The 14,308-nt window shown below is 45.3% G+C and overlaps 1 protein-coding gene across 6 annotated transcripts in view; it reads right to left on the bottom strand.

The window, feature by feature from the left end:
- Positions 1-14,308, bottom strand: part of LOC138580787 (phosphatidylserine decarboxylase proenzyme, mitochondrial-like) — a 242,600-nt gene that overhangs the window by 126,898 nt on the left and 101,394 nt on the right. For all 6 annotated transcript variants that reach the window (XM_069651616.1, XM_069651618.1, XM_069651614.1 and 3 more), the window contains 2 exons: positions 2,315-2,461; positions 1,214-1,374 (listed from right to left, as the gene is read on the bottom strand). In XM_069651616.1, the coding sequence (XP_069507717.1) occupies positions 1,214-1,374; positions 2,315-2,461 (308 nt within the window). The remainder of the gene's footprint in view (positions 1-1,213; positions 1,375-2,314; positions 2,462-14,308) is intronic.

Consider the following 14,308-nt stretch of genomic DNA (forward strand, 5'->3'; position numbering starts at 1 on the left):
CTCTGGTTGTGAAGACCATACTTTTTAAAATCATATTAATATTAACATGATTTATTATCTTCTTTTACTAATTGCAAGACGTTTAGTCTTTGGTAATCTTACACCCTTTGCATGCTTGGTACCTTTATATCTATTTATTGTATTTACTCATACGCATATTGTACAATGTATTGTACAATCACTTTTTAAAACAATAAAATATTTAAACTGGAAAAAATGACATCAGCACAGGGGTATTTGGCATTCAAAAAGGGGATTAGTTGCTAATGTGAAGCCACTCAAAATGTTTATACCGCTGTGCAGTCACATGCTTCATATAGCTTAAAAACAGCAGTGAAAGGGGGACCAGCCACTCGTCTTGGAAATGTTCAATAGGCTGATAAAGCAAAAGCCTGAGGAAAATGGCAACCACACTTCTCGTAGGTTCAGTAACGTGTCCAAAAGGGAATTATTGAGATCTACACTGAAGGTTCTCCTGAGTATCTTGAAGTGCACTTTCAGTATAACCAGACTATATACGCACCATATTTAGCCACAGTGCCTCAGAGCGTGGCCCCATGACTCACTTCTTCAAGGGGGTGAGACCGTGAGAGGTCTTAAATGAATGTCTGTCTCCCTCTGTACTTCATATAGGATTTTCCTTCCAAATGTTTACTTTTCTACCCATGTTACCTTTCAGGATGAGAAGACTATGGTCTGTAGAAATACCCAGTAAAACAGAGCTTAAGTATGGCTGGCCTTTCCTACCAACATTACCATTATAGATATTGCTTCTGCACACCAGCTCTTGGCCTCTGACCTTGGCCTTGTGGATAGAGATGAAGGAGAATGGACTGGAAAAGGACAATAAGTACTTTTCGAGTAGTATACAGAACTGCTACGGTGAATGAAACCTGAAAGATGAGGGTATAAACGCATACAACAGGACACCCGGCACACATACTGTTAATATTACTCAGCAAACAGAATAAAGCCCCACACCTTCTCAGAAATAAAGCTGCTTCCAAAAATCAATGGCATATTGAATCCACCAGACAGAGAAGTCCCAAAACGACACCTCACTGTGTTTTAAGTACGGGGTGTAGGAAAGGGGCCAGGGTTAGCTGGTGGAAGCTCCTATACCTCCTGGGCACAGTGCCAGAGGGCTCCCCGATCCAGCTGTAACAAACGCTGAAATAAATTGCAAATAAGTAGGGATCATTAGACCTCTCACCTGATCACAGTTGAGTCTGATGGATCCCACATTGGTGGCCCCCACAGCAGTGAGTGAGAAGAATCCGTATTGCCACTCCCCCGAGAGCACCACCCGCTCGTTTTGGCAAAAGAGGCCTCTGATCCAGTGGGCAACTCCAGGGTTCACAGACATGAGGGACCCTGTGAAACGATGAATGAAGCGCAAAATCAGCATTGATGGCAGAAAGATGATATTAAGAATGTGAGCAGGACTGGGGTGGTTCTCATTGGATCAGCAATGTAAAAAGTGGTCTTTTTAAGATTGACTTGATGGGCATAGCAGTGTTTAATGTGAGGTATGTTCCGATTTGGTACTATGCGTTGAACATGGCAAGAGATGGTCCCTCTAGGGTTGATTAACGTGAGTGGTCAAGTCTGTGAGTTGATCCCTCTACAGCATTGATCCTGGGGGTAAAACAGTGTGTAAAGAGGTCCTACATGCAGGTGTGGTTCCATTGGAGAAGCTGTGCATGATGTGTACATTTAACTGTAGGTTTTATGTTACAGATGGAGCAACCTGTGCAGTGGTTTCTTCACAGTTGGTAGAGGTTTGCATAAGGTGACTTGACAAGTTATACAAAAAATCAGTCCCACTACTAAAACATCTATATTACCATTAGTTCATCAGGGCATGGGTTATTGTCCTGTGCAAGATGGCCTTCTGGGGATGGTAGAGAAGCCACCATGGCAAGGTTGGTTCCTGTGAGTGATGCAGTGTTTGAAGTACTTCCTTTATAGCCCAAGAGTGGTGCAATATGCAAGGTGATACACCAGGACAGGGCTGGCAGTTTTGAGCAAAGCATTTATTTAGGGTGGTCATCACAGGGTGTGTTCCCACGGGTGTAGCTGTGTGTGAGATGGCACCTCTAGGGCTGCTTCCTATAGGTGAAACAGTGTGTGAATGGGAAGTCCTCTCAGCATTGGTTCCTACCAGGTATTTCCTGCAGTTAGTTCAATATTTGGTGAGTATGGGACTGTTTTCAGCACGGCAAATTACCATGGAGGTGGAGTGGGAGTCTCCATCCAGTGTTGACTGCCATAAATTAGGAGATGTGAGGTGAAATTTGTTACAGTGACTCACCAGGAAAATGGCGTCGGTGATGGATACACCAGTCTGTAGGTGAGTGGAAATGATGGTAATCACCCGGCGCAAGGTAGATCACACAGTGGTACAGCTGGCTACCTTTCCTCAGGCCCAATTGCCCCTGGAATGATCCATGGACACCATCTGATGGGGCAAAATATAACTTAAAGCTGTTGAAAAGGTGCACTTTTACAGTATCAGCCAGCCCTATTCATCAGGATATAGAAAAATACTGGCGAAGAATGCATAGCCATGAATATACAAATCTGCGCACATGTGCCAATCAAGGTTCATTTAATTCACCATTGACCTGATATGGGTGGGGGTTTACAAAGCATTAAACCAGTGGGCTTGGAAGACATTTTGGAAAGGATGGAGTCTCTCTGAACACGAACACAGAACCACACTGTTACCACCAAGCTTGTAGACGACCTTAGGACCACAAGATAATGCATATTAGCAACCACCAGTGAAGTCATGTGGGTGTAGATCAACTACCTTTCAGCAACTTACACCATGTGATGGGACAAAATATTACTTAAAGCTGTTGAAAAGGTGCACTTTTCCAGTATCAGCCAGCCCTAATCTTCAGGATATAGAACAATGCTGACGAAGAATGCATAGCCATGAATATACAAATATGCGCACATGTGCCAATCAAGGTTAATTTAATTCACCATTGACCTGATATGGGTGCAAGTTTTCAAAGCATTAAACCAGTGGGCTTGGAAGACATTTTTGAAAGGATGGAGTCCCTCTGAACACAAACACAGAACCACACTGTTACCACCAAGCTTGTATACGACCTTAGGACTACAAGATAATGCATATTAGCAACCCCCAGTGATGTGATGTGGGTGTAGATCAACTACGCTGAATACTGGTGGGAGCTAAATGATAGCAGCTTGCGATATACTCTATGACTATGGGTTGAGATGTGCAATGATAGGAGACAAACAATTCTTAACATTCAGATGTTCAAAAACACCAGGAAGAGTCATTGTGCCATGGAGTAACCCATCCAGTAATATTGCCACTCAAAGGGGATGTGTAACCTTCAGGCCTCTAGTAGAATGTGTAGCAATAAAGAGAGCCAACGTTGGATCTGGCCCCAGGGTTGGGTGAACTTGGATGTCAAAAGATGAAGAATGTCGCAGACCAAACCTGAGAATCCCTTGCAGAGAAGACAACCAAACCTGCAAGTCCTTTACCAGTGGACATATAGTGAACATTTGAAGATTTCCTGATATGCTAGTGCCTTTTAAACTTAAATCGGGGTAGGGCAAAGTGGCGAGAAGTCCAATAATGCATGTCTACAATGGCTTTCTCTGGAGAACAAAAATCATTAACACGTACACAGCACCACTGTAATCCTGCAATAGAAGTTCCACCTTAAAATGCATTTATTTTGTACCTATATTAATTTGGCTAGTTGGTCAAACACTTCTACCAGAATAACTGTACTATGATGAATCCTGCAGAGTCATCACTAAACCCCAACCTAAAGTCTCCTCCCATGTGGCCAGGGCAAGGCAGCCGCTACGTGATCCTAATCCTGGGGGTGGTATCAGGGGGAAAGATCACATGAGAGGTGACGGCTATCAAGGGAAAGTGGTATTCATCTTCTTCTGAGGATGAAGATGAAATCATCCCCAGATACTTAATGGCATGCTATCAGTGTACCCAACTCTCTAATATCAAAGTCCAAAGAGCTTGTTATAAAAAGTCAGCTAAACAGAACAAAGTTGGTGCCTGAAAGGTTCAGGAATTAAAGATGAAAACCTTGAATTGTCATAATTCTGATTTTAATGAGAAATCCTTATTCTAATGTGGAATTACAAACTCTTTCCACAATCTCCCCTTATTCTAATAACTCTCCGTTCATAGAACAGTATGACTTAGTTAAAATTAACATGAAACTACATAATGTTACACATTCTTCTATGGACTTCAGTTCCCATAATGCTAAAAGTACTGGGACGAGGAAGAGGAGCACAGAGACAATAAAGACTCAGAATGGTGAATAGTCAAAGGTGCTGTCTAGTTCCTGTCACTCAAAGCACCTGAGTGGGATATTTTAAAATAAAGATGGGGTCCAGCTGGAAAAAAAAGAGAATGAAGGTGAAGCAGAGGAAGAAGGCCGTAGAGCAGTGAATCGCCGTGCAGGAGGCATAGCTGCGGAAGCTGAAGCCATCCGAGGGGCAGGTGCAGCCAAAGAAAGAAGCCCGCGAGCAGGAGTCAACCCGAAGGGTGAAATCAAGCAGTATGCGCAGTGGAAAGCGGCGTACTTAGAAGAAGCCTAGCTCAGGAAGAGACGTGCTCTGAAAGCAGCGTGGGGCAGATCGGTGAAGACGCAGAAGATCAACAGAGCTGTCAATGCTCCCGAAGACTGACGCGCAACCTCTCCCGAGGCTCGCAAAAGCGGAAGAAAAGGCAGACCGAACGCTGAAGGACTGCCGCAAAGCCTAACAGCAAGAGGGAGCCACTGCAGAGAACCAGTGAGTTGGCAGAGAGTGAATGCTGAACTAAAACGAAAGGATGGGTAGCCCATGCATCGTGGACATGGGGGAAACTACTATACCAAAAAGTACAAAGGTGTTTTTATGTCACGCGGCACTAAAAAAAATATTTGATCATTTTAACAGGCTTCAAGAGGATGGCCGAGAGGAAGGCAAAGTCAGAACAACATAGAAACAAACATGTATTCAATTAGGAAATTTGTATTAATATCATAAAAATAAAAACTATTGATCTGAGTAGCAGGAGTATTCCCAGGGGCAGCAGTCAAAGTTTGTTGTGGACGATGGTGGAGATTATAGTTTCGGCAGAGTAGTGGGTAGGTAGATACTGCTGATATTTAAAAGGTTGACCCTGTCTGCAGTGGCAGAGGTGAAGTGAATTAGTTTATGTTTGCTGTCAAAGAAGACGCCTTATTTGCTTTATGTAATGGCATTGGGAGGTCTGGAGAAAAGGAGATATGAACTGGGAGAGTGGAGTTGGGATTGGAGGCCAGTTGAATGTGGACTTGTGTCTTAGAGGGGTTTATAATTAGGCAGCATAGTACCATCCAATGACAGATTGGCAGACAGGCAGCTAATAATGCGCCCTATGATGTCGGGGCAGAGGGAAGGGAAGAGGGCAAAGATCAGGGTGCCATCAGCAAATAGTTGGTAAAATGAGGCAAAGGATCAGAGGAGTTTTCCAAGTGTTAAGGTGTACAGGGGGATGTAGAGTGGGCTTTTGGCTGAACCTTGTGGGACACCCACTGGAAGGCGTATGCAGAGGAGTTGTTAGAGATCCAGGAGCTGCAGAAGGAGCCATCAACAAGTTAAGAGGCCACCCATTCAAATGCGGTTTATTTGAAGTCTAGGGAGTATAGAGCTTGAAGGAAGGTGGGATGATCCACAATGTTGAAGGCAGATAGATCAACTAGAAAGAGGATGAATTAAAGAGTAATGAACAGTAGTAAGATAGTTAGAGACATAGGTGGGAATTGTTTCTGTGGACTGTGGGCTACAAAACCCAGATTTGAGAATTTTTGCTGCAAGGTAGTTAACGATATTATACACAACTCACTCCTAGATTTTGGTGGGGTTGGGAAGAGAGAAACTGATCTGTGGTAAAAAGGGATTGTTAGAGTCATGAGTAATTATCTTTAAAGCGGGTATGACAGTGGTCACATTGTAGTATGCTCATCTTCTTGCTGTATGCCACTGACTTCTTGCTGGGATGAAGCAGCGATTATGTCTATACAAAGTAACCATGCACAGTCACACATTTGAACATTCCTTTGTGATTAAAGCATTTTCCCCCCGCCATCGAGATAAAGAATGCTGGCAAAGCAAATGTCTGCATAATTTGGGTCGGCCATAACAAGTGAAAAAGGGGAAGAAAAAGGGAGTGAGATGGGCATAAAGAAGGGAGGAGACTAGACGTGGTGAGGAGTGGGTTGGGCTGTATGTAGTGAAACCCTCTATTTTAGAAAAAGGGCAAATAAAGGTTTCTCAAAAAAAGAAAAAGACATTAAGGGCAATATAGCCCATTCTAATTAAAGGGCAATTCGAATTGATGAGCCATAACCTAAGTAACAACTGAACAGACTGGCACTCTGCAGGCCTCCCTGTGCATGCTACAATAAGGGAACACAAAACTGGTCTGTTCTCCTCAATGTGACCCTGGATGTGGGGACTGGCTTAGTGTTGCATGCTGTATCTAGGATTTAATGGCCTTTTGTAGCCTATACACCTTTCACTCTACCTTGATATTTTATGAGGGAGTCAGACACACTGAGTGGGGATTCTACAGAGAAAGAGAGGCATACAAACAATCAGAGGGAATTTCAGTGAGAAATACTAGAATGCTTTAGCCTCATGTTAAAACCTTTTGCACACTGTATGGGTGCAGAAGTAGGAGTCTGACAGAGTGGTGGCATTTCTAAGAGGGGGTTGCCCAGCCTCAACAAAAATATTTTTACATGGCTTTCGCAGGGCTTTCCCGACTTTGTATGGGTCCCAGACCCTCGGTTGGGTGCTTATTGGAACTTCCCTGAGTTGATATGGGTCCCTGGCCCTTGTGTATGGCTCTTGCGGGGCTTTCCTGGCATTGTATGGGTCCCAGACCCTTGCTCGTATTTCTCTTCTTCCCCTCGGGGCTTCCACGGGACTTCTTCTGGCACTCGCATCTTCCTGGTTACCTGCGGACCTTCTTTCTTTCTCGTCCTCTGCAAGTTGCTGGCTTCCCTTGGGGCCTCTGGACCGCAACAGGGTCTCTCCTCTCTGGTTCGGGTTCCGTGCTGCAGCGGCTACGCAGTGGAAGCCCTTCGATGTTCAGTGTGGTCTCAGTCTTCCACACCGACCAAAGTGTAGAGACGCCAGGGACTTGATGTTCGGTGTGCAGCGAGCAATCTCCAGCTTCTGGCCCTGCTCTACACCTGCTTCCTCCCGTCTCGGCGTCCCGGATTCCCATCTTCTGTCCTGACTCACTGTTGCGGCTCCTCCAGGGCGGGTTAGACAAATTGTGTACTCCTTCTTCCCTTTTTTCTATTAACATAGTGTTCATATGGACTGGAGCCCTTAACTTGGTTCAGCTGTAGGCTCTTTCCTCAGCAGTTCTTCTTCATCCCAGTATTTCCAGGTCCTCTATATGGGTAGTCCTCGGTAGTCCCTCGTCTCAGTATGTCCTATGTGGATGGGTTCTTCTACTCTACACATATATATCGGCGTATGGGGTATTATAGAAGATTGAATAGAGTAAGAGGACAAAGGGAACAGAAGTGGAGGGTGTACATACTGCGTTCTCCCCTGTTAGTTGTGACTGGTCCAATAGAGGGTTTCCCTACCCATGACGTTCTCCCACTGAGTACCATCCCAGGGGGACTATCGGGTAACAGCCGAACCTCCCTGGTCTCATGGGAAGGGCCTACCCCCATGGAAGCAGTGACGACATCCTGGTATTGTCACATACCCTTCCCCTTATGATGATGGCTTCCCCATCAGGATTGGAACAAAGGTTGTGGTGGAGGTTCTGCAGAACCAAATAGTTTTTGTACCCTTTTTCCCCTTCCCCGATTTCTGGTCTCCTCCCCTCCACCCTGGATGGTTTCTTTTGATCAACGGGGATCTCCGACAACCCCAGAGATCTTAGTCGAAGGTCTATAACTACCAAGGACTATTTGTGCCAGTAGCTGTGGAATTACGGCTACAGTCACACAGATTTCCTTCCCAAAGATGGTTATAGGGATTCTAACCAAAGGGTAACTTTCTGTGTGTCCATGGACACAGTACATTTCTTCAGTTTGGGCCCTTCTCCAACCTCAGCTTATTTACTCGGTTCTGATGGCACACTTTTTCCTCCCACTAGCCAATTGGGGCCACCGTTGATTTTGCTGGCCGGTAACGGGCACCCGGTATATGGTGTTACCTTTCACATATAGAAATCAAGTCTTGTTTTTCCTAGTTTTATTTTTCTTCCCCTTATTTAGAAATTTCCCTGTGTTTTCTGCCCAGTTAGCTATTATCTCACTGGGCTGGGCATAGAGGATACTAACATACAATGGTTTGGCTCTTGATTCCTTAACTCCCCTTTCCTGGTGGTGTTCCTTTAGTGAGGGTTTGGTGGGGATGTCAATTTTATTCGTGGGACAATGCCTCGCTGGATGACCATGCTCTCCACAAAAGAAACATCTTGTCTTGGGTAGGAGATGGCGGTATAGAGGATGGCATAGCTCCATCTTCACCTCCTACTGTGGGAGCATTGTTATATTATTCAATATCCCTGGGTCATAGGGTTGTCTCTAATTCCTGGGAACTACAAGGGGGTTTTAGAAGGATAGATGGTTCTCCCTTCTCCTCCTGAAAGCAACGTGAGTCTAAGGTTCCAGACTGAGGTATTTTGAGTCTCCTTTTTATCAGGGGGGCCAGAGGGTTCTGATAGGTTATCTTTATTAAGGTGACACATATGCTCCTTCTCTCCTCCAGATGTTAGGGGGTTATTGTCCTGGGAGGGGGACATAATGACTGGGTTCTTGGAAGTCTTACAGTCTCCTGTCTTTACAGGGCAGGACATTTCCCAAAAAAGTGGGGAAATCGGAAATGCTGATATTTTCCCTGGCAGGTGTCCTGACTAGAATTTTAGTGTTTGGAGGGTTGGCTGGGATCTCGTTACTAGTCGTTGGGGTGTTCTAATCTTCTCAGGGTATAGATTGGTATTCTCATCTTCTCCAAGTCCCATTTTGTTGTCACTCCTGTGGGAGGATATTGAGGCTGTAGACTCCAGAATGTCAGAGTTTTCTCTTTCCAGAGGGGAGAAACATTTCAAAGATGTTAGAGTACTGGGAAGGTTGGCATTCTCCCACGAGGACTCTCCCTTGGTCTGATGATAATCAGCTTCCTCTTCTGAAGGATAGACATTTTTTTCTGGGGCCACACTCTCCCCAGGCAGATTCTCAGGGCGATCTTCCTCCTTCTCTCTATGGGTCTGGTTGGATAAAGACTCCCATGGGCTTTCATATATTAAATGTCCCATCACTTCGCCCCTTTCAATCTTCTCTGGGCTTGACAAGAAGTTCAAGAGAGAAAACTTCACCTCCTCTCTACACGATAGGAGGGGTAGTAATTTCCACTCTCTCCTTCTGCCAGCTTCCCAAGGAGGTATAATATAGATGACAAAGATGGGACATTCTACCCATGGATCTAGAGAAATTATAATCTTGTCTCTAGCAGGAACCAGATATTACTCCCATTCTCCCATTACTCCCATTCTAGGGCTCCGGGTGTTGTGGATTACCCTAGTTGCCATAGAGGGGCTGGCAGCTTAATCACTAAGAGTGGAAAATGCTAAGGTCCCCCAGTTGGTGCCAACCAGGCCAGATCCCATTCTGACACCATATGTAAGGGTGCAGAAGTATGAGTCTGACACAGTGGTGGCATGGTGGTTGGCAAAGACTTTTATTGAGGAATAAAAGTAAAGAAAAGAAAACCTATCTTGCCCTATTTCTTTTTTGTTTGTTTTTACTTTATTTGTGAAGGTTCACGATCGCAAAATTTTACATAGAGTACTCAGTAACCATGTTACAAAAAGATACACTGTCAGTTGAACATACAATTAGACATAGTCATCGTGTGAAGGCAGCCCATTTTCTGCTTCTCTATGATCCAAAAAGAACACAGAAGCAAACCTAACAGAGCATTAGAATACATCGTTTTGCTAGTAACATACAAATGCACAGTAGCTTTTTCCCTCCCTTTGGGATGCCCGTTAACCACATGAACAAACAGCAAAGAATATTTAGCAGGTCTTAACAGTTGATCATGCTCTCTGTTACTTCTGCCACCTGCCACCAAAAGGTTGCCAGGAGTGGGCAATTCCATAGGATATGTATAAAATTAGCACCGTTGCATCTGCACCTAGGGCATTGCCCATCACAGGATCGATGAAATCTCTTCTGAACTACTGGAGACATGTACGCCCGATGAAGGAGTTTAAACTGTATGAGTCTAAACCGAGAATTGATCGCTACATTTCTAGTATATGAGCACATATACCTCCACCTTGCATCCCCTAGGCCTTCGCCGATATCCACCTCCCATCTCCCCCTACTAGATGGTACCTGTCTGGGAGCAGAACCTAATACCAGTCGATAAATTTCAGAGACCACTCCCTTGGCATTAGCAGAATGAACCAGAAACTTCAAAAGAGAAACAGTCTGTGGTTCCTCCAGAAATGACCTATCCAATTCTAAAATATTGAAAAGCCAACCCAATTGTGTCTCCTAACTTAGCTTTAACTTGCTCCCAAGTGACAAACTGTCCATCAGGGTGCAAATCTGATATGCTCCGAACACCAAAGCGAGACCATTCTTCCATAATCCTGCTATTGCATGTTGGGGCCAAACCATGAATGTCCCAGATCTTGAGTTCAGGTGTATAGAGAAAAGTAACTAACAACTCTTGATACAGCCTTCGCCATGCGTGGACCATGCACGTTGCTGCATCAAAGGGGCACTTATTGTTAATTTGTCTACAGGAATACTGATCTTCTTTCTATCCTAACATGCGGGAACAGTTGGGAGCCTGGCATCCAAAATGACTCAAATGACACTTCGCCACCAGGTAGTACAGGTCCAGATCTGGTACTTTAATACCCCCCCCCTGTTCCCATGTCCCAATAAGCATTTCCCACCTGATTCCAGCCGTTTTCGACCTCTTTACCAACTTAATCATTAATGATCTCAGCGTCTGGAAAATCTGAGCACCTGGCCATGCCGAGACATTAAGAAACAAATACAATAGCTTAGGGAGGACCATCATTTTTATAATTGCTAACTTCCTCGTAAGTGAAATTGGAAGTGACACGCACTGGTCAATCTTACCCTGGAGTACTTACAGGTTCGCCCCATGGTTCTCTCTAAAGAGTTGAGACAAGCACCTGCTCACATGGATACCCAAGTACTTTGTAGATACATACTCCCAATAAAATCCATCTGCCCCCGGGGGTTGCAAAGTATTCTCAATCAGTGGAAACAAGATTGATTTAGACCAATTAACCCGTAAACCTGATATTCCCCCAAACGCCACTATCTGCTGGGATTGAGGCAAGAGGCAGTAGATTACTACCTAGATCTTTAATATCTAAAATAATATCGTCCGCATACAGCAAGATCAATTTCGGGTCCCCCCAGTGCAAGCCCTCGATGTTCATGAAACGCCCTCAACCGTACAGCCAGCGGCTCCATTGCAATTGCAGAGAGAATCAGGGATAACCAACACCCCTGCCACGTTCCTCACCCAAGTTCGAACGCTGCTGAATGCCTGCCGAAAAGGCCTATCTTCACTGTCACCCTGGAATATAATACCCTAACGCAGAGGCGTTGTTAGGGGGGCTAAGGGGCTATAGCCACGGGTCTTTTGGTTGCAGCCCCGGATAGAAGCTCAGGGGATACAACCAAAAGACTAGCTAGCCCTGGGTCCCGACAGTCCCATCATTAGCCTAGCCCCCGATCCTTTCCAGAGCTAGCAACACCCCTGCCTAACACATGCTAGAAAGTATGGTGGTACTACGATCTTACCTAGCACAGCAAACAAATAATCCCAGCGACCGAATCAAATGCCTTCTCCATGTCTAATAGCGCTCCAATTGCCTGTATAGAGGGATCAATCTGTGCCAATACCCCTAACAACAGCCGTAAATTAGAAGGCGTGGAGCGACCTGGGATAAAACCCAGCCTCGTTAACACGCACAATAGCAGGAAGAAAGGGGAATAGTCTATCAGCTACTATTTTGGAAAATATTTTCTTATCCATATTGATGAGGGATATCGGTCTGTAAGACGCACAATCTAACGGGTACTTATCTGACTTCAGTTTCAAAGAGATTATTCTTTCTCGCATCGTAGCAGGCAGGGATCCAACCTCAAGGCTCTCCCACCATACCTGAAGCAAATATTCCGCTACATTTGGCCCACACTCCTTAAAAGACTCAGAGGTAATCCCGTCTGATCCCGGAGCTTTAGCAGTCGGGAGATCTCTGATAGTCTTCATAATATCCTCAACTGTCATTGGTGCCTCCAACACCTCTCTCGCTTGTCCATTTAGCCCCTTCAGCTCAGCCTCCTCCACTCCACATATAGGTTCCTATAGAAATCACAGAACTCTGCTAATATTTACCAGTTCCGACAGCAGGGAGCCATCTGCATGCCTTATTACGGGTATGTCCGTCTGGTCCCTGGTCCCCTACTTCAAACCAGCCAAATACCTGGTTACGAGCAGCTGCCAAAGATCCAACTGAGGTGCATTACGCCCTTCCAACCTCCAGCATTATAAAGTCCTCCAGTTCGCCCACTCTCCTATTAATCCTCTTAAGTACCCCGCTTGCGATCGAAATGCATCTACCTCTCAGATTCAGAGTAAAAAGCCTCTCAGAGGATCCCTGCTGAAGTCACTGATCCCACTTTACATGCAAAGAATGACGATATAATCTTCTGTACTTCACTTCGATACACCACATCTAATATCGCTTGACTCTTGAAGCTCCATTGCGAGCGAACAACCTCCAAGTTAGGCAGACGAAACTGCCATACAACCGGGGAGTGGTCGGAAAGCGTCCTCGGAAGCATGCCACAATCCCCAGTACTGAAAACCAGCACCGGTACCACCAATATGTAGTTGATACGAGAGCTTGTGTCATGGACAGAGGAGTAAAACAAAAACCCTCTCTCCCTCTCTCATCGGGGTGTAGCGTTCTCCACAGATCTACTAATTCAAGGTCTGCCATCACCCCCCCCCACCTCCCAGTATTGCTCTCGACGTCAAGGATAGTGGTCTCGTACTTACAGTGGATCTATCTCGGCCCACCTGCAGAATCGCATTTAGGTCCCCAGCCACTATTAATTGTGTATTCGAGTACGCCATGCCAATAATCCAAAGGGTGTCGTAAAAACTGGGATCATCCCCTTTCGGTCCGTACACATTTACCAACGTAATGAGGCTCTGGGCCAGGGTTCTGGACACAATAACAAGCCTCCCCTCAGGATCATTCTCCTGATTTGTCAATCTTAAACCCAGTGACTTGTGAATAATAATTGATACTCAGCGTGAATAGGAGGAATAGGATAGGACGTATAAAAACTTAGTATCTCCCCAGGATTTTGCTAGCCTGTCATTCAGCTTCCCCAGTAAGTGTGTTTCCTGAAGAAAAAGTATCTTAGCACCATGGCCCTCCCCATAAACTACAACCAAATGTATTTTTGTGTGGTTATTCAGCCCCCTCACATTCCAACTAAGGAGAGTGCATTGCCCGTGCGTCAGATTCCTAGCCATCTCCCTGATGTTTCTGTTTACACCACCACAATTTTAGCAAGAGCAAAACATAACCTTGTGCACTCTGCACCATTTCTACAAAACACGTGAACCAATTTTATTAAAACTCCCCGAACCCCAACATTCCCCTATCTGCCCATGCCCACTCCACTCTCACCCCCTCCATATTCTTATTGCAGAAGTCACCCACCTCCACTGCCCAGCAGTGACACTTCCCTCCATGCAACCACAACAAACCCTTCTCATCAGGGCGCCTACTCGGGTGCACTGGACTAAACGCCCTTGTGTGACCTACCACCCAGAGCCACCCCACAGAGGAGACCTACATTTATCAGGATAGTCAGCAACTGGCCCATTCCTTGACAAGAGATGAAGGAAAAAATAGAAGTCAGCAACCCAATTATCAATCTCACAGACTGATTCAACGACGAAGCCGCCTTCACAGAACCTCTACCCCTCGGAGTTAACACAAAAGCACCCCAACTGAACACCCACAAACCAAAACCGGGAACACCAAATAAACCAAATGACACCAAAAAGATCCACTGCAATCTAATTAACGCAAGATCAATGTCCAAACAGGCCACCAAAATCTACGACCTCCTAAGCGACGGAGGCATCGGCATGCTTTACGTAACAGAAACATGGCTAGATGACAACTACAAGTTCACCCTCA

This window comes from Ambystoma mexicanum, chromosome 3p (assembly GCF_040938575.1).
Source record: "Ambystoma mexicanum isolate Mex_15411 chromosome 3p, UKY_AmexF1_1, whole genome shotgun sequence".
In the NCBI taxonomy this organism is placed as follows: domain Eukaryota; kingdom Metazoa; phylum Chordata; class Amphibia; order Caudata; family Ambystomatidae; genus Ambystoma; species Ambystoma mexicanum.